The sequence below is a fragment of the Gobio gobio genome, assembly GCF_949357685.1.
Source record: "Gobio gobio genome assembly, chromosome: 9".
Lineage (NCBI taxonomy): Eukaryota > Metazoa > Chordata > Actinopteri > Cypriniformes > Gobionidae > Gobio > Gobio gobio.
Genome location: NC_137115.1, coordinates 29,331,133 through 29,358,833, shown reverse-complemented (window position 1 = coordinate 29,358,833; position 27,701 = coordinate 29,331,133). Strand labels below are relative to the sequence as shown.

The 27,701-nt window shown below is 41.0% G+C and overlaps 1 protein-coding gene across 1 annotated transcript in view; it reads left to right on the top strand.

Annotated features, from left to right (window-relative positions):
• The window catches only part of unc13c (unc-13 homolog C (C. elegans)), a 282,829-nt gene that overhangs the window by 172,495 nt on the left and 82,633 nt on the right, over nt 1-27,701 (top strand). Inside the window, exon 19 of the mRNA XM_079824971.1 lies at nt 22,205-22,331. Within this exon, the coding sequence (XP_079681097.1) occupies nt 22,205-22,331 (127 nt within the window). The remainder of the gene's footprint in view (nt 1-22,204; nt 22,332-27,701) is intronic.

The window sequence follows — 27,701 nt, the reverse complement described above, 5'->3', positions numbered from 1 at the left end:
CGCAGCTCTACATATATCTGTCAGCGAGGCGCCTTGAGCCAGCGCCCAGGAAGAAGCAACACTCCTTGTTGAGTGTGCTCGCAACCCGAACGGGCAAGGCACGTCTTGGGACTGGTAAGCCAAGACGATAGCATCCACTATCCAGTGGGCTAACCTCTGCTTGGAGACAGCCTTTCCCTTCTGCTGGCCTCCGTAACAGACAAAGAGTTGCTCTGAGGTCCGAAAGCTTTGAGTCCGGTCGACGTAAGCGCGGAGAGCGCGGACGGGACATAACAAAGCCTGGGCTGGGTCTGCCTCCTCCGAGGGCAGCGCTTGCAGGTTCACTGCCTGGTCCCGGAAGGGAGTGGTAGGAACCTTGGGCACGTATCTAGGCCGGGGTCTCAGGACAACGTGAGAGTTGGCCGGCCCGAATTCTAGGCACGATTCGTTGACTGAAAGTGCATGCAGGTCCCCTACCCTCTTGATGGAGGCCAATGCCGTCAGAAGCACTGTCTTCATTGACAGGTTTTTAAGCTCCACAGACTGCAAAGGCTCAAAGGGAGGGCTCTGAAGTGCTCTGAGCACTAGAGCTAAGTCCCAAGAGGGTAACGAGTTTGGACGAGGTGGATTTAGCCTCCTCGCACCTCTGAGGAACCTGACGATTAAGTCGTGCTTTCCTACGGACTTACCTTCGACTGCGTCGTGATACGCCGCTATTGCTGCGACGTACACTTTGAGGGTGGAGGGAGACAGCCTTCGCTCCAGCCCATCTAAAGAAAGCACGATACTAACCGAACACCTTCGGGGGTCTTCCCGGTGGCAAGAACACCATTCAACGAACAGGTTCCACTTCAAAGCGTAGAGGCGCCTCGTAGAGGGGGCTCTAGCAGAAGAGATGGTGTCCACCACTGCCTGTGGTAGACCACCTAGAACCTCCGCGTCCCGTCCAGGGACCAGACATGGAGTTTCCAGAGGTCTGGACGCGGGTGCCATAGAGTGCCCCGTCCCTGAGAAAGAAGGTCCCTCCTCAGGGGGATCGGCCAAGGAGGGGCTGTCGCGAGGAGAGTTAGTTCTGGGAACCAGGTCCGGTTGGGCCAGTAGGGCGCAACTAACAAGACCTGCTCCTCGTCCTCCCTGACCTTGCACAGGGTCTGTGCAAGAAGGCTCACTGGGGGAAACGCATATTTGCGCAGGTCCCGGGGCCAGCTGTGCGCCAGTGCATCCGTGCCGAGGGTGCCCCCGGTCAGGGAATAGTACCACTGGCAATCGGTCAAGTCCGGAGAGGCAAACAGGTCTACCTGTGCGGCTCCGAAGAGGTCCCATATCAGCTGGACCGCCTGGGGATGGAGTCGCAACTCGCCCGGAGGTGTCGACTGGCGAGAGAGCTCGTCGGCTGTCTGGTTCAGCGCATCTGGGATGTGAATGGCACGAAGCGACCTCAGATGCTTCTGACTCCAAAGGAGGAGGTGGCGGGCGAGTTGGAACATGCAACGGGAGCGTAGACCACCCTGACGGTTGATGTACGCAACGGCCGCAGTGCTGTCCGTACGGACCAGTACATGCTTGCCACGTAGCGGCCCCTTGAGGCGGCGCAGTGCCAAGTGTACCGCTAACAGTGTTGAAGCGGTCTCATATGAAGCAATCCGAGCTGCGTTACCGCGGCTGCAGATGCCATATGCCCCAGGAGCCTCTGAAAAAATTTCAGTGGGACCGCCGTCCTGTTCTTGAACGAATTCAAGCAGTTCAACACCGACCGGACCCGCTCTTCCGTGAGGCGCGCAGTCTGGCTGACCGAATCCAGCTCCATACCGAGATAAGAGATCCTCTGCGTGGGACAGAGTTTGCTCTTCTCTCGGTTGACCCGAAGGCCCAACAGGCTGAGGTGACTGACCACCATGTCCCTGTGTTCGCACAACTGCTCCCGAGACTGGGCGAGTATAAGCCAGTCGTCGAGATAGTTGAGGACGCGAACGCCGCGTTCTCTGAGCGGAACAATGGCTGCCTCTGCGACTTTCGTGAAGACGCGAGGCGACAGGGACAGCCCGAAGGGCAAGACTTTGTACTGATATGCCTTCCCCTCGAACGCAAAACGTAGGAACGGTCTGTGTCGAGGAAGGATAGAGACATGAAAGTACGCGTCCTTCAGGTCGATCGCTGCGAACCAATCTAGGGGACGGATGCATTCGAAAATGCGTTTCTGCGTTAGCATCCGGAACAGGAGCTTGTGCAGGGCCCGATTCAGGATACGCAGGTCCAAGATTGGCCGTAACCCACCCCCTTTCTTGGGTACAATGAAGTAGGGGCTGTAGAACCCCGCCTTCATATCGGCTGGAGGAACCGGCTCGGCCGCGTCCTTCGCCAGTAGGACATCGATCTCTGACCGCAAGACCTGAGCATCGCTGCTCCGCACGGAGGTGAAGAGGATGCCCCTGTGCTTGGGAGGCCGGCGAGCGAACTGAATCGCGTAGCCGAGTCTGATGGTACGGATGAGCCAGCGAGACGGCCTGGGGAGCTGAAGCCAAGCCCCCAGAGACCGTACAAGCGGGACCAACGGCACCACAGACGTACCCGGGGTGGGGCAGCGAAGTGGAATAGACAGACCCGACTCGGGAGGCCCGGAGGCGGCCCGGAGTGTTGTCTGAATATTCCAGGGTGGGGCAGAGTGTGGGTGAGAAAGCCCGGGGGCGTTCTCGGTGCCCACACTGCTGCCCCCTGTCGAGGGGGAGAGGGGAGGAAAGGAGTGGCAAGGCCCGGGGGCGTCGCGCACTGCCAACCTGGCCCTCTTGGGGCCCAGGGAAAATAGAAACTGCTCTTTTATTGAAAATGTGGGTACCGCTGGACTCCAGAGAGCCGGAGAGATGTTAAACCAGTCAGAGCCCCCCGGTCCTCCTCCGGGGGGTGGGAGAAGGATGCGGACATCATCTCCCTCAGAGCAGCTCCCGTCTTCCCTGGGCTGCCCGTCTCAGGGCCGCTTCCCCTTGCGCTTGCCGGCTGGTTTAGCGGGGCCCTGAGCGGGTTGGGCGCCTCCCTTACGTCCGGCACCCTGCTTTCCCGGTGGAGGCTGCTGCTTGGGTTTCGCAGGGGCGGAGGCGGACGCAGGGGGACGCCCTGGGCGACGAGCAGGCGGAGGTGCTGCCGACGACGACTGGGTGGAGGCAGCAGCGGGTGGTCGGGGCAGGATGTTTTTGATGGCCTCCGTCTGCTTCTGGGCCACCGAGAACTGCTGGGCGAAGCTCTCGATGGCGTCGCCGAAGAGGCCGGCCTGACAGACAGGGGCGTTGAGAAACCGGACCTTGTTGGAATCACGCATGTCTGCCAGGTTCAGCCACAGGTGGCGTTCCTGGACCACTAGTGTGGACATCGCCCGACCCAGGGAGCGTGCAGTGACTTTCGTCGCTCGGAGAGCGAGGTCAGTCGCCGCACGCAGTTCCTGCATAACACCCTGGTCGGAACTACCCTCGTGCAATTCCTTTAGCGCTTTGGCCTGGTGGACCTGCAGGAGCGCCATGCCATGCAGAGATGATGCGGCTTCCCCGCAGGCGGTGTAAGCCCTGCCAGTGAGACCGGACGAGAACTTACACGCCCAGGAGGGGAGACGCGGGGCTCCCCGCCAGTCTGCAGCGGTCTTGGGACACAGCTGCATCGCCACAGACCGCTCGACTGGGGGGATTCCCACGTAGCCCTTAGCCGCACCACCATCGAGGGTAGTGAGGACGGAGGAGTCAGTCGACCGTGAGCGAGCGTTGTAAGGCGCTACCCACGATTTCGTGATCTCCTGATGCACTTCCGGGAAGAAAGGAACCGGGGCGGGGCGCTGAGAACCAGCACGGGCCGTCCCGAGAAACCAATCGTCCAACCGCGAGGGTTCGGAACACGGTGGAGGGTTCCACTCGAGCCCGACACTCGCGGCGGCCCGGGAAAGCATAGCCGTAAGCTCTGGGTCGGACTCGGGCAACGCTGTCACCCCCGAAGGGGGCAGCGCAGCCGAATCTTCATCCTCAGAGCCCATTAGCTCGTCCCCCGATGCTGCAATCGACAGCATGTCCTCAGCCGGAGCCCCAAAAGAAACGCCTGGGACCTCCCGGGGGAGGCCAGCGCGCTCTTCTGGAAGCTCCACCGGCGCAGCGGAGGGGGGAGGGGCCCGAGGAGCCATTTGACCCATCGGGGAAGCCCTCACAGTAACCCTCAGGTCCCCACCAAGGCCATCAGCCAAAGTAGCAGCCCTCTGCTTTGCAGCGGGAGGACCACTAGATCAGGGGATGCGCAATGGTGCTCCGCCTCTTTCGAGGTAATGGAGTCTGGACCGTAAAACTGCGATGGTCATGTTCCCGCAATGGGAACATGAGCCATTCACGAACGCAGCCTCAGCGTGCTGAACGGCCAAACACGTGAGACAACGAACGTGACCGTCAGCTGGGGACAGATATCGACTGCATCCAGAAACACACGGTTTGAATGACATCTTGAAAAAGACGCAGGGTCAAACCGTGTTGCTCTTTTAAAAAGGAAAACTGCTCTTTTATGTGCTGAAGCACTCAGGGAGATGACCGCGGCACCACACAGTACAAAGGTGCAAGCCTGTGTGTGCACTCAGAATGGGAAACGCCCAGCGAACCAACAGCTGATCTCCGTCTGAAGCGGCACTCGCTGACGCGCCGTCACACCCGCACTGGAAGCAGCAGATCCTCTCACGAGACTCGTCTTGGAAACACTCTTCGTAGAAACAGGAAGCATTCACTGTTCGGCTCCGAAGTAGAAAGCAATGATCAAGCATTCCACTTCCTTATTTATACCCGCGCTGCGGGGCGGTGCGTGGAATGCGTGGATCGCATGCCAATCTCCATTGGCTCGTTTTTAATACACTCGAAGTAGATTGGTCTCTGAGATCAGATCCCAATTCCTGAAAGGGAACCAATCATAGCGCGATGGCTCACATGACTTTCCTCATTCATTCTTAATCACCCCCCCCCCCCATCAAACTCACCGCATGATTCGGGGTGTCTTTTAAAAGTCGTTGGGCTCAAGGGAGGCAAGCCTTCTCCTGGGGGTGTTGCTGTTCTGTCATCATTTACTCACCCTTGTGTTGTTCCAAACCCATAAGACTTTCGTTCATCCTCGGAACACAAAGATATTTTTAATAAAATCTGAGCTAGTCCTGTACTCTCCATTGACAGCTATGCAACAACCACTATGCACAACCACAAGCAAAAGGTTCATGAAGAGTTCACAAAACTAATCCATTTCTGTTGAGTGGTTTAGTCTAATTTTCTGTTGAGACGTGATTACTTTATATGATCAACAGATTGAATTTAGGCTTTTCTTCTCATATAAACATTGGTCAGGGAACATAAACAGAAGCTCAACCGAACATGCTTGAGCTTCCGTTTACCACAACTGATGTATGCAGTGATCAATGTTTACAGTATATGTGAATAAAGCCTAAATGAAATCTGTTCAGCTTGTTAAGCGGTCATCTCTCTTTAGAAAATTTGGACTAAACTGCTCAATTCATATGGATTAGTTTTACAATCTCTCTCTGAACTTTTTGATGTGTCAAAGTTGCGTAGCTTGTAGGGGTGTGACGAGACACTTATCTCAGGAGAACGAGACGAGATTTTTGCATAGTATTTTTAAGAAATCCTCAGTGATGAAATACATGACTAGAAAAATTGTTTGCAGGTGCATTTGAAATGTTTTAACTTATCATCTTGTAATGAATGTCATTTTAGTTCTACTTGAGTATGAATTATCATATGCAGTAAAAGACAACAATACTCAAGCACTGTAAAGGTTTCCCCAAAAACTCAACTGACTGGCTTCTCTCCTGTATGACTGTCTCTTCAGACCTTACTTTACACAAGCTTCTTTTGACCTCCTAACTGAACTCCTTCCCATAAACTGATCATAGATATTAAGTGCAAACAATAACCATAATACCATAATCAAAGTAGCCTACTTAATATTGAAAGTGCAAATAGAGACCACATTTTTCTTCAAGCATGATACAGAGCTAAGAGATGGTTACAACTAGATAGCGTTCATATTGGGAGATATTTGCATGCCTCCGGGAGCCGCTTTCAAACAGCGGTAACATATTGAAATTGCGTTTGAATGTGCGCCCCGTTTAGTTTTCACTTTCAATTTCGCGATCATGTGTACTGAATAGGGAGCGGTGGAGCTGACCGAACATTTTAAAATATAAGTCTGACGCTTCTTCTGCGCAACGAATCCTCCGCCATATCCAGTTCACTAACATGTAACACACACTCGTAACACATGCTCAATGCGAGCACTTCACTAACATGTAACACACGCTCAATGTCTTCTCGTCGCGTGATCAGTGGCAGTGCTGCGCACTATGTACGACTCGGAACAGCTCTGATGGAATTGAAGCGACTGTTATCCACCTGAATTAAATTGTTTTTATTTCTAAAAAGGCAAAACTAGAGTGGAGGCATAATGTAAACGTAGCGTTGGCATATTCTATCCTAACTTCACCCTCACACTCGAGACACGAGACAGCTTTTCACCTCAACGAGAAATCTCGTCACAGTTTAGTCTAGCGAGATCTCGTGGCATGAGATCTCGTCCCACCCCTAGTAGCTTGCATTAAAAATATCTTCATTTGTGTTCTGAAGATTAACGAAAGTCTTACAGGTTTGGAACGACATGATTGTGAGTAAATAATGGCAGTGTTTTCATTTTTGGGTGAACTATCCCTTTAATATTGTGTTCCTGTGTAGTTATTCATTAATGATGGAACAGTATTCTAAAGTGTTATCAAATTATCTTATGTATTGACATACTTTGGGGATGTGTGAATTTATTTTGAACATGATTGGTAGGTTTGCTGAGTGTGCGTGTGCATCATTACTAAGGAGAGACCAGTGAAGCAGCATTATAATGCAAGTGAGTTTGAGCTGCTGATGAGCTCTGTTCACTTTAGTATTTTATTATCACATCTTATTATTGCTGTACTTTTCATTTCGCTTGAGTAATTGTGCCTACCATCACAAATAGATGACACGTCCTAATGTATTTATAATTGATAACCGTTACCAGAGGAGAGAGGCATTCATGGTTTGCATTTATTGCATTTCCTCTTTAAGGTTTTATTAAGAGGGTCTGCGATCGTTCATGCGACCAGCTGTTTTTAGGACCCGTAAAAACATTCTGATCCCATCTGTCCTCTTGAGAGAAGCCCACAATATTTACCCACAATGCCTTATGCTCCAGAACACACAGATAGCATTTGTTTGCGAGGCATTTGAGGTCTGTTAGAATTGGCGGTAAACGAAATGGGATATAAAGTGCAGGGTGGTGATTTGATGTGATACAATTTTGTTTTTTTTTTGGGTAGTAAATGTTGTTTTTTAAACATAAGTTTTTAACATGTGCCTGAATTAAAGGGATAGTTCACCCAAAAATGAAATTGCCCCATGATTTACTCACCCTCAAGCCATCCTAGGTGTATATGACATTCTTCTTTTAGACGAATACAATCTGAGTTATATTAAAAATGTCCTGGCTCTTCCAAGCTTTATAATGACAGCCCAAAATGTAAAGCCTTCCATATTCAACACAAATTTACTTTCACTGTTGTTAGTTGCACTCAAATCATCCTTGTTCACATTACTTAAAAATCTCATGTTACTAAATTTGTTTCTACTAAAAATGAGTATTGTCAGCTTTACTTAATAAGTGTTTGTTCAGTCAACTTAACATTGCTGAGTGAAACGAACAAACTGGGCAGTGGATTTATAGTTCCCAGCATGCTTTGCAAGGGACTGTATTAGGAGAGTCATTTTAGGGATTAAAGTGTTATTTTATCTTTTTCAGTAAAGGGAAAGATGTTGTTAGTTTATGTTAGTGTTATGTGCAGTTATGTTGGACATTTAGAGGAGTTTCTGTAATTTTGTGGTTACCATTATGCAGAAGACTGGTGCCTGTGTTTAAGCTGTGGCCACTCATACACTCATTTATTGGATGGACTTCGTTCTCAATTAAGTAATTTTTTTATTTTGTTTCTAAAAATATGCTTTTTGTTTAGTTTTCCACTTACACTTGTAGAGCAAGTAGGTAATTTAATAAGATAAATTAAATCAATAAATGTGTTCACCTAACAAAATAAACTTTTATAAATTTAACATAACATTAAGTAAACTGCACATATAAATATTATGTAACAGTGACAAATTCAAATGGTTTGTATTTACTTAAAGAAATTTTGTCAGCTTTACTTGACTTTCTTTTGTTCATATAACTAAATTGTTATTTGTAAAAATGACTCAATATAGTTGTATGGAACCACTTGACACCGCTTTTTTAAGTAAATTCAACAAATTATTTTTTTGAGTGAACTTTTGAAGAAAGTGTAACTTTCACGGCGATGAAGTCGGACGTAGCGTAAGCATTTTAGCGCAAGTCTGCCGGAAGCTAGATATTTTACTTAATAACATGTTAAATATGGATATTTTTCTTACAAAAACCCAACGATTCACTTCAGAATGACTTTATTACCCCCCCGGAGCCGTGTGGATTACTTTCATAATGGATGGATGCACTTTTTTGGTCTTCAAATTTTGGGCTCCCATTATAAAGCTTGGAAGAGCCAGGACATTTTGTAATATAACTCCGATTGTATTCGTCTGAAAGAAGAATGTCATATACACCTTAGGTGTTATGAGAAATTATGGGATATTATGGGATATTTTTCATTTTTGGGTGAACTATACCTTTAATTTACTTCCTTGTCTATTTATTTTCATGTGACTATTCTACGTGAAAAAATAAACCATGTTAGCAAATAACTGTAGGTTACAATTATTTCTCCTACTTATCTAAATATACGTAAATGCTCAAACACAGAATCAATCAATCACAGACAGTTTTCTGTCACGTCGATCGTGAGAGAGAGGACCCATAAGCAGAATGAGTTGGGGATTATATTCATTGACAACAATAGACACAGCACAAGAAGGAGGGTGAGGCGCAAACACAGTCCAAACAGTAGGGCAGGGCACACGACAGGAGAACAGGCAGGTTGGGGATGTCTGGGTGATGTTAGGCTGCACCAGATAGGATGACAATGATGGAGATCAAGCAGAGGCACAAGGAACCAGAGGCTTGACACTTGGAGATGTAACTGAAGCTGCAGTCTGGCTGACAGGCAGGGAGAATCAGCGGAGAGGAGACAGGAAGCAGGACTGGGCAAGAACCAACACACAAGACAAGATTCAACAAGATGACCAGACAACAAGAAATAACAAAAACATAAAAGCAAGAGCTAAATAAATGCTGATAAAAAAATACTATGACTAGAGAAAACAAAACAAGTGAGAAATGGGAAACTGGAAATAAATAACTGGAGCTTAAAAACAAAAGTGATAAAAGAAATAAACATTTTAAAAATAAATACCTGGAACTGACAAACAAATTAAATTATGAACAAGTATGCAACCTTGCAGGGAAAAAAAAAAACTAAAAGTCTTGAATGCAATACAATCAAAAGAGAAACCAAAAAATAAGACTTGGATGAACCAGAGCAAAGCAAAGACTAAAATTTAGTGATGTTACATGACACTGAAGCATCAACGTGTGTATCGAGTACGCAACCAAAGACTTTATGTATAGAAAGACGGTGCACTCGTTACTGTGAATGGGAGAAAGTGCAATGTGCAATATGGCAGAATAAGTCCCACCTTCTAAAGAAAATAGCCAATCACTTATTGGTAAAGTCATCATGTCACTGCAGCTGCCGTTAGAAGCTCTGGTTCCTATAGAAACAGTCAGTGTTCTGAGACGCCTGAAAAATGCAATATTTTGTCATGATTCAAGCATTTAGAAACAACATTTATGACACAGTTGTTCTCAGTTTTCATTGGTGATTTCAAATATGAAAATGTATCGCTTGGCGAACAACAGTGTTGGAGAATTTGATATTTCCTCATTCAAAGAGATTGGAGCTTGCACTTGCATGCCCGAGAGGCATTTCAAAGATGGCCGCTGAGAGAAATGACTTGTCTTAAAGGGACTTTGATGCAGCTCAATTGACCTATCAGTAAGCCCCGCCCCCCTTAGTTACTGTTGCTAACTCGGACAAACAAACGGAGTTGCTATATCTTACAATGTACATCTGTCAGTGTGAAAACCTTATCCCAAGATGTTTTTGGACACAGAATGTAGCGTATACCCCGTCTGAATGATGGCCAAACTTTACTGATGGTTTATGAAGTTTATTACATAGTTTTTCACTCAAAAAAATCATCGCAAGGGCTGAACAAACAAACAAAGAATAAGTGCGCATTAACGTCTCATTCACAAACTCTCTCTCTCTAGCCCTCTCTCCGTGGCATTACCATTAACATTCACAGCAAATTACACAAAAACACAGTAAACAAACATATACACAGACCTTATGCTTTTCGGGGGTGCAGTTAATAACTGGTGAACTTTGTATCTGCAAAACAACTCCGATAAACTGCGTGCGAGCTCTCCCTTTCACTACCCGTAGATTATAACACCCATCAAAATAGGAGTCCTCCCTATAAGACAGATAATGCAGACCTTTAAACATATCTAAACTCACAGAAATAAAATAAATATGGTGAGAGATTAATTTGGAAGCGATGGTTTACAGATCTCAATGCAAACGGGAGAAGCCTCTTGTTACGATCGCATATGATAACATCCAGGATCAACACTGTTCATGTACTGCAGGTAAGATTACATAAATTCACATTTAATCAGTTTAATATGGAGAGATGCACTGAAATGTAGACCTTCATGTTTCTGACATAACGTTAGACTGTTGTATGAGAACAGTTAGTTATAGTTAGTCGGTTTGCACGTTAGCAGGGAATTACTAACTTTAATAGTAACTTAATGAGAGTATGACAACCAGAAAATCCTCCCAGGATCCCTGGAATCAGTGTTGCAGTACCTCAGGCACGACGTTTACCATTTTTGTAGCATAAACACCATCAAACCGATGACAGCTTCGGATTTCCCAATGTTTCTCTATGGCGCTGAAACCTAAAGATGTCCGAGTTCCGGTCCCAGCGCAACTGATACTCAACTGCCATTGGCTCATCTGCGTTCGATTGGAGGGGCTTACCGATAGGTCAATTTCTCTTGAAGCTCCATGCCGGAGCCCGTAGTGTTTTCAGAGAAACACGTGAGGAACAAAAAACAAAGCCTCACTTTCTTTGCAGTCACGTGAATGCTTCACTTTGCGTGTTGGACTGTTTGAATCCAGAGCCAGACCACTACTCTACAGGTTTATGGAAGTTCAAGTCCTTGTATAGTCCTCATTTGACTGATTGTGTTCACCTGATCCTTGTGTGCTCTTCTCCCTATATTGTGCTCCTTTCCCTCTTTGCTGGTTCGTTGCGTTTGTGTTTGGTTGTCTGTGCTTGTGTGTTTTGTTTGACAGCGCTGGAAATAGTGTCTAGAAGACACTCAGCGTTACGGGCTGACCTGTGTAAAGGATTGCGCCCTGACCCTTCTGCAACATCTCCTTAAATATCAGACCAAGACAGAAAACTCTTTCAAATGTAAACACGAGTTCACAATGGGAATTTGCATTAATCAAGTACTATAGACCTGTAATTTACACCTTACTGAGGACAGGAGGCAAAGACCAATTGGCAGAGGACACACCCACACACAATAAGCAAAATATCTCTAAACTCTTAAAACCTTTATTACCTTTTTTGCTTTACTTCTGTGAGAATGAGACCTCTGTACCGGTCACACTAAGATGTTTCAAATTATTCGAAAAATGTATAATACTGAATAGTATTTGTTCACTATAACCCATGTAGATTTTGGGTGAATTTCAATATATGGAGGGGAGAGTTGAGGGTGAGGGGAATGAAATATAAATTAAGGCAATTCTCGGGTGATCAACTTATTGTGATGTCGTCTCGGATGGGGACGCTAAATGCACAAGAGGGAGTTCAGATGTTAATTTCCTTTGTTTTCTCAGAGAGTCGTCATTATAGTTCTTCCAGTTTCTCCAGTCATACAGTTACTGAAATTGTACTTATGTAACACCATGGTTATTTTTTTATAAGGAACCCTAAAAGGTATCAGATTGAAAAATAAAATAAGTGGCATCGCCCCAATCCAAATCCAGAGATTCTCTACTCTTTCAGAAGATGTGTAATAGAGCCCCCTACTGTATAACAGTGAAAACATTGATTTGCCGGAAAATTCTGTCAATGGTGGGGAAAGAGGCACTGTACTAATCAGTTTTTATTTGTGCTGTGTGAATATCCCACACTGTTCGAGTTCTTGGCTTAATAAGGGCTTGTCTCAAGGGAGGACACGGTCCTAAATGTGCCATGGAGGAGGCGGACAGGCAGACCAGTGCAAGGTGCAGTGGCTCTCTGTGTGGGTGGACGGCACTCTGGGCAGCCTGCGGTTCGCATTTCCTGCCGCCCATGAACAGCTTGTGTGTCTGAACCACACCACACTAGCACTCGTCTTAGCCTTCGGGACCAATGATTAAAGTGACACCGCCAGAGCGCATTACATCCCTCTTCTGCACAGAGGTGCAGTCACAGTTAGAGAGTGTAGAATTTTCATTTCTTTGTTGTTTTTGGAGCGAAATCTGGACCTGTTCTTGACAGATTTAGTGAGATTTACCCAATAGCTGGTTTATAGCTTCATTCTCCATGCAACATTCAGAAAAGCGTGACACACGGCTGGATTTAATGTCGTTTAAATGGAACACAGCGCCAGGTGTTTATCACGACGCTCTTTGAGGTGGAAAACTCCAAAACTATGGATTATGAATGCTTTGATGTTAAAGTGAGGGACGTTTCTGCTGATGAGGTGTTATATTTTTTCTTGAAGAGAAGTCACTCACTGTGACGCAATCTGATATCCCTTACATTAGCCTTGGGGCGTTTGTTCCCTGAGAAAAATAACGGTTTCTTTAAGATAAACGAGCAATTATCAATTATGTGGCACATCCACGGTATGGCAAACAGCGGCACGATTCAGGAATTAAACTTCTCAGAGGTTGCGAGAAACAATGAGCTGCCAAAAGAGTTAGTCATTCATTTTAATAATTCATGCAGACATGCCTCATAAGCAGGTGTTATTAATGTCGTTCATTATGGGGTTTTGGAAAACATATGAAGCATTATGGAAATGCAGTGCTGCATAAACCAACCGAGACTCCTTCCATCATAAGTCTTAGAGTTTAGCTCTGCATTTCCAGAACATGTTAATGACAAGATTCCACAATAACTTCCAAAACTTTCAGAATGAAATATTCAGCAGGAAATAATGTCAGACGGGATTTTGTAGATGCATTCATTGCATTTATCTTCCATAATGTGATGTATTTCTCAGTGAAGGGGAATATTCAGGCGGGAATTACGTATACATTTTTGGCATTTTTGAGACAATCCTGTATTGATTTCGAACCCGGCACCACAGTAACAAAATAAATCACATTAGAAATAAGTTATTGATTGCATTTTAAGCAGTACGTTTTACATCAAATCACATTAACGATCGATGTTAACAAATAAATCAGACAATTCACTGGCGATTTATTGATATCCTCGCAGTTGTGGTCCTAACCGGTCTTGAGATAAAATCCCCTTAGTCTGAGACCAAGACAAGACTGAGTACAAATGCAGCTAGACCTTCAAAAAATCTTGGTCTTGAGTACTACTACAAAACTACAGCATATTACTGTAAAAACTAAATACAGTGTTTTACAGTATTTTTCAATTTTCAATAAAATAGTGGCAACAGAGACACCAGAAATATACTGTAATTCTACTTGTATTAATACTGTGAAATTACTTTACAGCTGTTTACTGTATATAAAAAAACATGCAGTGCATTTCTGTGATTATTCACTCTAAAAACAACCCAATAAGTAATTTTGGCAACTCAGCTCTTGGTCAAAAATAGTTTGGACAAAAAAAAACAACCAATGGTAATAGGCTAATAAAAAGGTTAACATGTATTTATTATGCAAGAACACCCAAAAATGGACAAAAATATGGAGTAAAAGAGTAAAAGCACCATGAACAGTATGTGAGTGAGAAAAAGTGTAGAAAACAATGAAAACCCAACGGTTATACAGCTCATGAAATTGCGTTTTAATAACACTTGAGAACATATTTGACCAGCTATTTAATGAATTTTTTCTCCCGCCAAAGAGCACTATAACCGAAGCCATCAGGCTGAGTGCCACCAAGAAACACTTCGATTGAAAGACAGTAGTAAATGCAGAACGTTTTTTTACCCTATCATATTAATGCAAGCGCCATTCCAGGTTGTTTAGTTTCCAATCATCAGTCACTTCGAGTGATTTGAATGTGAAAGATAACTGTGCTTTTGCTTCAAATGGGCAAGCCCACAATGCATTGCGTACTACAGTAAAAATCCGTAATTACATAAATACAGTTGAAAAAGGACTGTAAATTAACAGCAATTGCTTAAAATTGCCCAAAATGCATTGTTTTCTACAGTAAATTACTGTTTTAATGGAAAACAGTGAGGGAATCAGTGTTATTTTAGTATTATGAACACTGTAAAAAGAAAAATCAGCTATATAATGAGTATATTTGCATGGGCTTTTTTGACATTTGCTTGCTTGTTTTTATTTTGTAAATTAAAATACATTGCACAAATCAATTGGATCAGCACAGAAAATTAAATTGGTAACACTTTAGAATATTGTTCCGTCATTAACTACACATGAACAAATGAGTAACGCAATATTAACACTCTAGTAACTTTTTATTAGAAGTTTTTATGGTAGCATTTTATAATAAGTGTAGCGTAATGAAGTATTTACAAATCATTTGAAAATAGTTTATTAATAGATTATGACCTGTATTTAATACATTAATAATGTGGGTTCTTCTTTCATTGTCACTGTAATGAACAAAGTGTTATTGTTTAATTAGCTCATTTGCAAAGAGTTAAATAATGCTTTGTTAAAAACGTATTAACTGTAAATAGTTATCACTTTAGATTAGGTCACATACAACGGGAAAAATAAAGTCCTTTAAACCAACCTTTAATGGACATTAATTGTATTATTATTAAGAGTATTATCATTAGACATTAATCCCAAAGATAAACATAACCATTTAAGATCACAATGTTAAAATACATCAATAAGGATTAGGTGTGTGTGTGTGTGTGTGTGTGTGTGTGTGTGTGTGTGTGTGTGTGTGTGTGTGTGTGTGTGTGTGTGTGTGTGTGTGTGTGTGTGTTCACCACAGTGACAATGAATGAATAACTCACATCTGTATATAGTGTATTAAAGGGGTGATGAATTGAGAAATCAACTTTCCCTTGAGCCTTTGATATATATAAAAGTTCATCATGATATAAGAATATCCTGTATGTTTCAGAGTTGAAAACTTCCTTGTTAGTCAAAGAAAAGCTTTTATTGACACCAGGCTCAGAAAATGCTCGATCTCAGAATAGGTCGACCCTTGACGTCATCAGATGCTGAAACGTCGCCTCAACAGATAAATATGTATGTCTGATTCTGTAGCCCCACCCACCGACTCGTGGATCGCAGTACCGGGCAATAATCGTGCCGAAAATAGCAAGATATTGCGCTGTGTCTGTTTGTGGAAGAACACAGTCACTGCATAAGCTTCCTTCGGATTCTAATATTGGAAATGAGTGGTTGAACTTTATTTTTAATGAATATCCAGCTTACGTGGGGAAGACATTGCAGGTATGTTCATTTCACTGGATTCATTTGTAAACAAGAGACTGGATTTGCAGACAGGATGAGATTACATGAATGAATGAAGCAACACACTAATGTGAGTAAAAAAATGTTTTATATGTGATAGTATAGCATTGTTACAGATCAAATACAATGTTACATTGTGTACATGTGTAACTAAACATAATTTACCATGCTGTCACAGAGCTTGCAAAGCCCAACGTCCCAGGGCTATGTGTTTTCCAGGCGGGCTACCAATACGTATCATCTTAAATAGTGAAATAACATTCCTTTCTTGATGCTCGTTGTTCTCTCCTGACTTGATATTTCAAGGAAAAATACAATCGCGGAAGTTTTGATCATGCTGTCTGCAACGTACTTGGCGCGCGCGTATATCCACCGATCGGGCGGGCCAAGTAATATAAAATAACATTTAATTGCTGGTGGATGAGAGATAAATCATTGTGTTTGTTTGATAAAGACCTTTTGCGAGCCCTGTGGGTGAATCATTACGGTTGCCGTTTTCCCACACGCTTTCAAAACAATGTCTCACGCATACTCATGGGGGAGCCGAAGCTCATTAAATATGCAAAACTTATCCAATCATAGCAGTGGGTGTTTACTTCCAAGTCTTCAGTGCGGCACGCCCATTAAAACTGAGCGTGTCTTGAGAGAGCCTCAAAACCAGGGCAGAAAATAGCCTATTACTTATTCAGTTTTTGAATGTAAAAACCACGCGAACATCACAAGTAGACCTCAGACAACAGTATAAAAAAATTAAAAAGACAGTTCATGACACCTTTAATATATTAAATACAGTTTATAAAATATGAATTAACTATAATAGTTTGCAAATGATTTGCAAGTCCTTTATTACACTATAGTTAATTATAAAGTGTAACCGTTTTATTCATATTTGTATTATTAATATAAGTTTCTATTAATATTTTGAATTAGCCCTTATTTTAAATTGTTTTCATTTTATTTTGTAGTCATTTTTTATGTGATTTGTCTTTTTTATTTTATTTTAGGTTTATTTTTTATTTCAGTTTTAGCTTTAGTTTTTATTTATTTCCATTCTCCAAGTCATTTTAGTACTTAAAAGTAAGTAAGTTAGTTAGTTAGTTAGTTAGTTAGTTAGTTAGTTAGGTAGTTAGTTAGTTAGTTAGTTAGTTAGTTAGTTAGTTAGGTAGTTAGTTAGTTAGTTAGTTAGTTAGTTAGTTAGTTAGTTAGTTAGTTAGTTGACATTTCTCATTTACATTTAGTTTTTCTTCCAATATTTATATTTTATTTTTCAATTAACAAAAATGTTTTGAATAGTTTAACTGTACAGGAATGGAGTTTATCTATCAGGATTTAATGGGATTGTTTTGTTGAATTTATTTTTCACTGTAACCAGGAATTTATATTAGGGAAAAAGAAAATTGACTGATTTAATTTTGACTTTAATATGTGTGATTTGTCTCATGGTGGCCATTTCTAGCTTAATTGTGTCTGAAGACATGATAAGTTTTCTGTAGAATCTTGTTATTATGGTAATTCTGCTGTGATATAAATGAAGCAATTTTTTCAAGTCAAATGCCACAATTAAAGATGAGCATGTAAGCAGTTTGAATCATTATCTTTGCTTTCAGACTTCAGTGGTTCTTGTTTCCATGGCAAGCGGCGCGATTACTCATAAAGGAACAGTTTGCCAGGTAAAGCTATTAAAAGCTCAGGTGGATCAGGGTTTTGGGTTCAAGTGACCCTTGTTGCAGGTCTGGCACTGGATGGAGGGCAGAAACATGAGCGTGTCACTTCAGCCGAAGGGCTTGAAATCAGAACTTCACAGTGCAGTGATGAATGAGATGATCTAATGCGTTAATTAATTATTTACTGACACTTACATTTAAGTGTTGACAACCATAGTCTAATAGGTTGAATATTTTAAATCGTACTGTGAATATTTAAGAAGGTGGTCTGCTCATGTTGTTTGAATATGTTCTTAATAAGATTATGATTGGTCAATTGCGGCTTTATAGAGTACAATATTGTTGTATATTTGGCCATTGATTCTATCTGTAAAGATTTGATAATGAAGAGAGACAGTCAGCTAGACATTAACCCTCTTCAAAACCTGTCAGGAGTTACTGACTGTACATGATCACACTTAACCATAAAATTAAATTAAAGAGAATATTGATCAATATTGGGTGTAAATATTTAATATAAGATTTAATATGTGAGATAAATTACATTACATTAATTATTTAATATAATGGTGGGTGGGTTGATGTTGGGGGGATTGTTGGGGGAAGTCGAGTAGCCAATTTTTTCTATTTCTATTATAAAACGGTTAATAATAAATCTGACAGTTTTAAATCTTTAAATATTAATATCAAATATTAAATCTTTAGCTACGTACTTCTTACCATGCTCACTTTCACTGTTAAAACGAACACAATGTCCTAACCAGACACGCCGCCATATGCGATAAAATAATTATTTTCCATGTTTATCAGAGTTTTTGTCCTAACTAGCCATGACAGCAACATGCAATGATTCTATTTTAGAAACGGTTTCTATTTTTCTGCGACTATTTTTCGCAGCTGGATAAACAACACAAAATATGATAATGATAATCTCAGATAATGTTTATGTGCTTTACTTAAAGGGGGCATAACACACACAGTTTCTGCCAATATCATGTTAATCTTGAGTACCTATTGAGTAGTATTGCATCCTTCATATGTCCGAAGAGTCTTTAGTTTTATCATATTTATAAAAGACAGCTGTACCGATTCTTTCCGAAAATAGCCAAACTCGTGAAGGCGTGTAGTGGGCGGAGCTAAAGAATCTCAAGCATACACACACACTCCCTGGTTAACTTTCGAGCGACCAGTGGGAATAATGAGTCTAGAGCCCTGCTATAGAGTAGCATCAAATCCTTCATAGCTTTAGTTTTATCATATTTATAAAAGACAGATAAAACAGCCAAGCTTGTGGAGGCGTGCAGTGGGCAGAGCTAAAGAGTCACGAGCACTCACACACACTACATCATGGCATTATCCCTGGATAACTTTCGATTCACTATACGTTTGTGTTGTTGACATTATATGCACTTGCGCGCGCCGATTGCTAACAAAACACAGACATTGGATGTACACACTTGCAGAACTCCGTTGCTGCTCCGGAAAAAAAACTGCATCCACTGTTTCCTTAACACTGGGTTATTTGGGAAACTGAACAAGGTTATCTTTCCCTCACAACCAAAAATGTGATTGTTTAGTTTATCCCACGTCCCATTATATTTCATGGAGAGGGCGGGGTTTATGACCTATACTGGGACCAACCACCTGGGGGTGATCAAGAAGCTTTGGCTCACTCTTGGTGTGAACAGACAAATTGTTTGTCTGTGGAATCTTTACGCATGCGGTCTGGTTAGGACATGGTGTTGGAATTCACACTCATGTTCTATAAAGAGTAAGGCTCGCCTTCTCTGATTCGATTGGCCATCATTTTGTAATTGACAGGCAATGTTAGAACGCTGAGGCAGACAAACCAAAAACAATATTTAACTTTTAAAACTTTTTTTGTGCAGCAGAGCAGCTTCAAGAATATCAGATATTAGGGGGGACAATTTGGCCATTTCTAATTAACCCCCTCAGTGTCTATGGTGGTTACGGCTCTGTGCTGCACGACTGTGATTAACACGATATGTCTGTCAGAGGTGATATGTCCTCATGTTCGCACTGGGAGAGAGAGGTTACGGTGCATATATGCTGACGTCTCTTCTCTCCTCACTGTATTTGCATTGCCTGCACATTCCCTGCACTTGACAATTGCTGGAGTTGAGTAAACTACTCTCCTCTCTTACTGTCATTTCTGAGCTATACTTTCCTGTGCTTCCTCTAATGGCTGTCAGACTGTCGTCTCCTGAATCTATTCACTGTGTAGCTGCTGTAGGATACCCACAATCCTCCCTGACCTTTATTATGTGGCTAGTCAGAGTCTATATCACAGCATCCCTGCCAAACATCCCACCCAGGCCGCTCAGACTCTGACGTCTGTCTGCGTTGTATCCACACAGGTGGGCAAGTTTGTGTTTTTTGATCTTTTCTGACAAGTCTGGGATGAGCTCTATTTGCTGTGGCCGCTTGCACTTACAAAACACGGCAGCAAACGTACAGATCATTCTTGTTGCTGTCCGACAAAGCAAGCAGATGTACCTTTCCTCTGTCCTGCCTGGCTCTGTAAGCTCTCAAGGGAAAGTTTTATAGTTCAACGGATGTTTTTTCATAGCTCAGGAGATGAAGTCAACATGAAATCAAAACTGATACATTTACTTCCTTAATATTATGGAATGTTCTTATTAGACTATTTGCTCTCCATTTAATCTCGTTGTCTTGTATAAACAGTTGAGATATTAAATACATCGCATTGGTGATTTTTCATTTCCTGTGGTGTCCTCATGGTTACAGTGTTATTTTAGTATTATTTATATACCATTATAGTTTTATACTATTAGTTATATACTATTATAGTTTATTATTATTGATGCACAGTACTTGTAAATTATAGTGTTTTAATTTTTATATATTTAGTTTTCAAAGTTTGTTTTTTAGCAATTTTGTTTTGTTTTTGTGTTTTTGTATATAGTACACTACCAGTCAAAAGTTTGGAAACTGTACTATTTTGATTATTTTTGAAAGAAGTCTCTTCTGCTCACCAAGGCTGGATTTATGTTATAAAAATGTAAAATAGCTGTTGTCTATTTGAATATATTTTAAAATGTAATTTGTGATGCAAAGCTGAATTTTGAGCATCACTACTCCAGTCTTCAGTGTCACATGATCCTTCAGAAATCATTCTAAAATGATGATTTCCTGCTCAAGAAACATTTATTATTATTATCAATGTTGAAAGCAGTTGTGTAAAACATTTTTTTAGGATTCTTTGATGAATAGAAACAGTATTTTTCTGGAATAGAAAGCTTTTGTAATTGTACTACTGTTCAAAAGTTTTGGGTCGGTAAGATTTTTTTTTGGGGGGGGGGGTAACTTACAGGGTAACTAAACCCTAAAACAACTTTTTTTAAGTTAATGATCTGCAAGACTGGGGCTATATTAGTGCTGTTCATTGATTTGAGTAAATGTTTTGAGTATAAATTTAGGTATAAAGTGTTTTAATTCTGCAATACATGGTGTAAAAACGTCTCAGTGCTGCCCTCTTAAGGTTGAACGTTGTTTGCCATCCGAATGTATGTTGGCTCTTCCAACGGCTCACTACCCAGGCCCCTGGCACGAGCTCACCACGCCCTAATCAATCCGTTACTGCGTGTCTCCGGTGCACACCCCTTCGCTCAGCCCCGCCCTCGGTTCGTCCCCTCTGTCTCTGCTGGGCTTTGCCCACTTTTCCAGCAAATTTACACAACATTTCGACATTGATAATAATAATAATAAATGTTTCTTGAGCTGAAAATTGGCATATTAGAACGATTTCTGAAGGATTATGTGACTCTAAAGACTGGAGTAATGATGCTAAAAATTCAGCTTTGAATCCCAGAAATAAATTGCATTTTAAAATATATTCAGAAACAAAAAAAGTTATTTTAAATTGTAAAAAATATTTCACAATAATACTTGTTGTATTTTGGATCAAATAAATGCAGTCTTGGTGAGCAGAAGAGACTTGTTTTAAAAACAATCAAAATAGTACAGTTTCCAAACTTTTGCCTGATAGTGTAGATATATATGAAATATATATATTTGCGGTTGCCTGGAGAACGGTACTTGCCTGACTGCATTGTGCCAAGTGTAACGTTTGGTGGAGAGGGTATAATGGTGTGGGGTTTTTTTTTTAGCAGTTGGGCTTGGCCCCTTAGTTCCAGTAAAAGGAACTCTTAATGCTTCAGCATACCAAGACATTTTGGACAATTCCATGCTCCCAACTTTGTGGGAACAGTCTGGGGATGGCCCTTTCCTGTTCCAACATGACTGCACAGCAATGCACAAAGCAAGGTACATAAAGACATGGATGAGCGAGTTTGGTGTGGAGGAACTTCACTGGCCTTTAGAGTCAGTCCTGACCTCAACCCAATAGAACACCTTTGGGCTGAATTAGAGCAGAGACTGCAAGCCAGGCCTTCCCGTCCAACATCAGTGTCTGACCTACAAATGTGCTTCTAGAAGAATGGTCAAAATTCCCATAATTACACTCCTAAACCTTGTGGAAAGCCTTTCCAGAAGAGTTGAAGCTGTTATAGCTGCAAAGGGTGGGCCAACTCCATGTTAAACTCTACCGATTAAGAATGGGATGTCATTAAAGTTCATGTGCATGTACAGGTGTCCCAAAACTTTTGGCAGTATAGTGTATATTAACAATATTAATCCTGTTACATTCTGATGATGTTTGTAGAATGTCTTCAGATGCTAAAGCTCAATACGTTACTCTGTCTCAAACCAGATGCATGACTCATGTCTCATGACTCTTTCATTTTTTGTTTTTTCCTTTCATTTGCAGAACATGACAAGCATCGTCTATGCAAGAGCACAGAGTACATGAATTTGCACTTCAAAGTCAAATGGTTCCACAACGAGTACGTCCGAGACCTGCCTGCCTTTAAGGGAATTCCTCCAGAGTATTCTCTGTAAGTATCCCACATTTATTTCCTCCTCTCCCGTTCACTTCTCTCACTCTCTTATAGTGTTCAAACTATTGACTTGTGGTGTCATCTGAAATGAGGAGTCAAGTTCCCTTCTCTGCATTCATTTATTTTAATCATTCATGTAAAAACGACTCTACCTTTTACTATCATATTGTCGTGCATATTGTTTGTTAGACATAATTTAATCCTGTGTATATGGCAAGTCATTTATTTTTGTTGGTTTTGTTATATATATTTTTTAAGCAATTAGACACTAGTAAACATACAAATCGTAATCTCATTATCATAATCTCATATTGAATATGGACCAAACACAGACAACAAACAAAACTATATTTGGTAACACTTTACAATAAGGTCTCACTTGTTAACATTAGTTAAAGTTTTAACTAACATTAATAAAAAACGAGCTGTACATTTGTTACAGTATTTAATAATCTTTGTAATCATTAGTTAATAAAAATACAATTGTTCATTGTTTGTTCACGTTAGTTCACAGTGCATTAAGTGATGCACAGTACAACTTTATGTATTAGTAAATGTTGAAATTAACATTAACTAAGATTAATAAATGCTGCAGAAGCATTGTTCATTCTTAGTTCATGTTGTATTTAAATAATGTTAACAAATGAAACCTTATTGTAAAGTGTTACCCTATATTTTTGTATGTTTATATTAAAATACTATGTATTTTTTTACACAGCTCTCTTAAATGCTTGATTCTGATTGATCAGTTGTGACATTCTGAAGTCAGTTATTCCCCAATGCTGACCGGCATCAATAGCAATGCTGTATAATGATGCTCATTCAGGTATTTGAGGGCCAGCGCTTCTTTCATGTCTCTCATGTCGTTTCATTCAAACGCAGCTATTGCCATTTTGCGCCTCAGTTATCCTCTATTTACTGTGAAATGAAACCAGAGGATTAACAGTAGGCCTACGGCAAAATTGTTGTAAAAGTTATGCCAGAATGAGTGTTTTGTACACTGTAATAGGACATTAGATAATACATAGGTACGTTTTTAAAACAGTTTCTTCTGAAATCAATATTTAATTTTCTCATCCTTATTTATGTGATGAAACGCTGTGTAATAAGTGATATGACATGCATTATCCTTTAAAGACCCCCTGTGATGAAAATCAAGTTTTTAATATTGTTTATATGTCTATGTTTAATATGCTTTAAAGGGCAATTCACACCCCACAGACAGACGCCAACACCGACAGGCACGTTCGTCGGGATTTGTCTGATCAGGGTGTTACCCCTGTCTGTGTTTTCACTCAACTAAACATGGTCACGTTTGTTGGGTCTTGTAATTTCTGAGCAGTATGATATTAATTTCTAACATATGGCAACAAACTCTGATGTACTCTAATGTAAACATCCTTTATTTATATGAACATACCTCAAACCTCATGAAATTCATATACAAATCATATAGAAACATTTCTCTGGGAACTGAAAACTCAAACAGACAGCGCAAGAAGCAGCCAATGGCCATCAGATCGCATAAATAAATCTAGAATGAATAGAAATTATGATTATGTCTCATAAATATTAAGCATGTGTAAATTTATCAATATTTCTCCAAGTATGCACACTTTTGGACTAAAAGCCCTAATGGACTCTGTTCAGTGCATATACAAATAAACCGCAGCAGATGTGACTGAATATGAAGTGTTGTTATTTTATTCAAAATATTGAAGCGGGAGTATTTAATCTTTCTAATGAATCTGTCCAGGTCAACTGCAGTTCTCTGCATAAATTCAAGTAGGCGCCGGCTTCACCCACAACCTCTTTCATTTTGTTTGCTGTCTTTTCAGGCGAAAAATTACTGACTCGAAGTTTGTCGTTATCTGTTGGGGTAGTGTGAACAAGACACTTATTTTTCATAAAATTCTAAATCCGGCTAACTTGATTACAGGTGTTTGTTGGCGTCTGACTGTGTGGTGTGAATTGGCCTTAAATGCATAATATGTAAGATTTTTGGATTCAAATATAAAAAAAATACTAAAACAATGTTTTATATTTTGTAGTTCTTGTGTAATTACATTATCCCAAATGTTTCCAAGAATGTTTAAATCCAGAGAAATAAGCAATTTTAACCAGGACACGGGCCGTGACATTATACCCGCGTTACCCTTGATTTCCTTGATTTTTTTTGTGTTTTATTAGACAGGTGAGTAACTGTTTGGGTACATTTATCGACAGAAAACTAATCATTGTCATATAGTTCAACACTTTAGTCTTATTGTTTAAATCTCGTTTTCATGATTTTCCGCAGGTACCATGTTTTACCATGCCTAATATTGATCTATCTTACTGCAGTGTGCAAGTGTCTCATAGTAGCGCAGAGCGAACGCAGAGTAGCATTATAACATAACTTTCAACACACTCAAATAATATATCTAATATGATAAAACAGTGCTGTGTACGAATGACCGGAAAAGCGCAAGCGGTCTTCTGCGTCATAATAAAAGCTCAACGAAATCCAGGCATCATCAAGCTACGCCTTTGTTTTGTGTAAGTGACCTCTAGTGGCGAAAAATTACATATTGTGGCTTTAAGACAAACCATGTGCAAATTCATTAGTATTTACTCCTTAAAACTGCAGCGTACCAAAGACAGTCTCAAAAACGTGGTTGGATACCGCCCCCGTTTCCTACGTCACAAAATGTAACCAATCCTGTCAATGTGTGGGGCAGGGCTTTTCTCCAATGACTTTCTATGATGTTCAAGATGTCCCATTAACACGCTTTGCTCGGCTTTAGGGAAGCGGCTGCGCTGCAGTCACAGGACTTCACGAAATCAACAATGTCACCAAAGAAGTGTGTTTCTGGTTGTCAGGGCAAGACAACCCTGTACAGCTTCCCAAAGAACCCAGTGTTAATGGGACAGTGGATGTAGTTTGTTTTTCTGGAGCAGCAACGGAGTTGTGCAAGTGTTTTTGTTTGTTACCTGCATCCCGGTTCAACTCTGGATTTGTATCTCGTCTAATGCTGAAAGATGGAGCAGTCCCAGCGATTAAGGTTCACGGTCGTGCGTTGGAAGCAGGCAGTGAGTAAAACTGCTTCAAATGTCTTTGATTTGTTAGCTATCGGCGTGTAAGTGCACCTCAAGTAAACAAGATGACGTGCAAAACCTTTCCGCTTGCTACTGCTAACTTTAAGTCACAAACATACAATAGTCCATAAACCAAATCATGTCCTCATAAACCATGAGTAAACACACACAAATGTTGTAAAACTCGCACATGACAAGCCGCTAAGCAAATATATACAGTTACAGTACATACCACATAAAGACATCCTGCTGTAGTAGTTGCTGCTGCTGCTCCTGTTCAATTTCAGCCTCCGGATCAGATTCTGGATCATATTTGTGTGGTTGAATCTGATTGATAGTCATGGTTTATTTAGGATAACGTTTTCTTTTCCACGTTTAAGGATGTCACAGCTTTCAGATGCTCTCAACACAATAGCTGCGCGCACTCGTGATTCTCTAGCTCCGCCCACACGATACGCCTCCAGCCACTCGTTTTTTTTCGGAAAGACTCTGTACAGTGTATCTTTATTTTATAAATATGATAAAACTAAAGACTTTTCGGAGATATGAAGAATGCAATACTACTCTATCGGTACTCAAGATTGACATGAGATTGACAGAAACTGAGTGTTTCACCCCACCTTTAATTACCATTATGTGTCTGACGTTGTAGAGAGCAATACATAAAACACATTACCATTCTAATACATCAACTTGTGGACGACCCTGTATAATCTCTATAATCTGTATAAACCCTCTTCCCCTTCTTCTTCAAATCAGTTTCTAGTGAAACATATGGCTAAATTAAACCAATATTTCCACTTGCCATTGTGTAGTGTTTATTACGGTTGACCGAGTGGATCAGGTAGTCCGAGCTCGTGTGATTGAGTCGAGGCAGGGACTAATTTGCATATCCATGCTTCCACGAATACTAAATGAAAGGGTGTAGGGTTGCATTCAAGCTATTTTAAGGCATGAATAATTATTTTTGAAAAACATTTAAATATGAAGTTTAAATAATTTTGAAGATGAGTTTTAAGGGATATTATTATCCCTTAAACTTTTGTTTTATTATAAATTATTAATTAAAGCTGTTTGCTAGGATCTGTTTTTCTTTGCAGAAGCTTTGCCTTTAAAGAGCCAATGAAATATTTCAACTCGTCATCAATATTTTGTACTAATGTTGCAAGTAGCCATGTAATAAGCAGTATAATGTACTTCCAGTCAGTTTTTGTTACAAAATAAGGGGTCCTGATCACTCTGTAGGGATTTATTTTGTGATAGCAACTGGCTGGATGCACATTATCCCTTACATATATTATAGGTTTATATATTTTTAACATTATTGCATTAAATAAAAAAAAGTACACAATTTAATTTCCAATTTCATCATATTTCATTTATTTATGTCCAAATTTCACCTCCTCTTAGAAAGCGCCCCTAGTTTACATTTACAGTGAGCGTTGATCCATCCATTCACAAACTGTCATGCATCTGTCCTGAATCCGCAGTCACACGCTGGCCTCTCATTGGCTGCTGTCTGTTGTCAAAAAGTCACTCATTCATTACTGTGAGTTATGAGCGTGGAGAGGCGGGATGACAGACGGGACAGGACATCAGGGAAGAGCCACACAGCTGTCAATCAAAAACCACATCGAGGAGGATTGATTTTGCCATGAGAATGAGACCACACGTGAGAGCTGCTCCGCCCATCATATTTATTCACATAAGTGACACGAGAAGGGAATTTGGATTTGCTGAAGGAAATAACTAGTGTTTGCAAAGCAGCAAAGGAATAATACTAAAGTTTTAGGCGCATTTAGGTTTAGAAAGGAGGCTATAGATAATTACTACATAGATTTTACAAAAAGATGAGAGAAAATCCCTCACATTTCAGTATCTAAATATTATGATGGCATTATCATGCCGATTTTAAATGGCGAACTTTCTAATCTTACAAATATATGTCATTAGGAGATTTTCAACATTTAATTAAGTGTCTTACAAAGTAAGATGTTTACAAAATCACTTCTAGACGACACACCTATCTGACTGAAATTAATTACAAAACTATTTGTAATTACTAAACTACAGTTTAAATGGATTTTGTGGGTTAAACAATTCAAGCTGAATTATTTGCTGAGGGAAAAAGGAAGAATACAAATTTCATTTAAAGGGTACATTACACACAGTTTCTGCCAGTCTCATGTTAATCTTGAGTACCTATACCGGGCTCTAGACTGTGACCAAAATAGTCGCAAATGCGCAATTTTTTTGAAAATGTGCGAGTTAAAATTTCACACGGTCGCA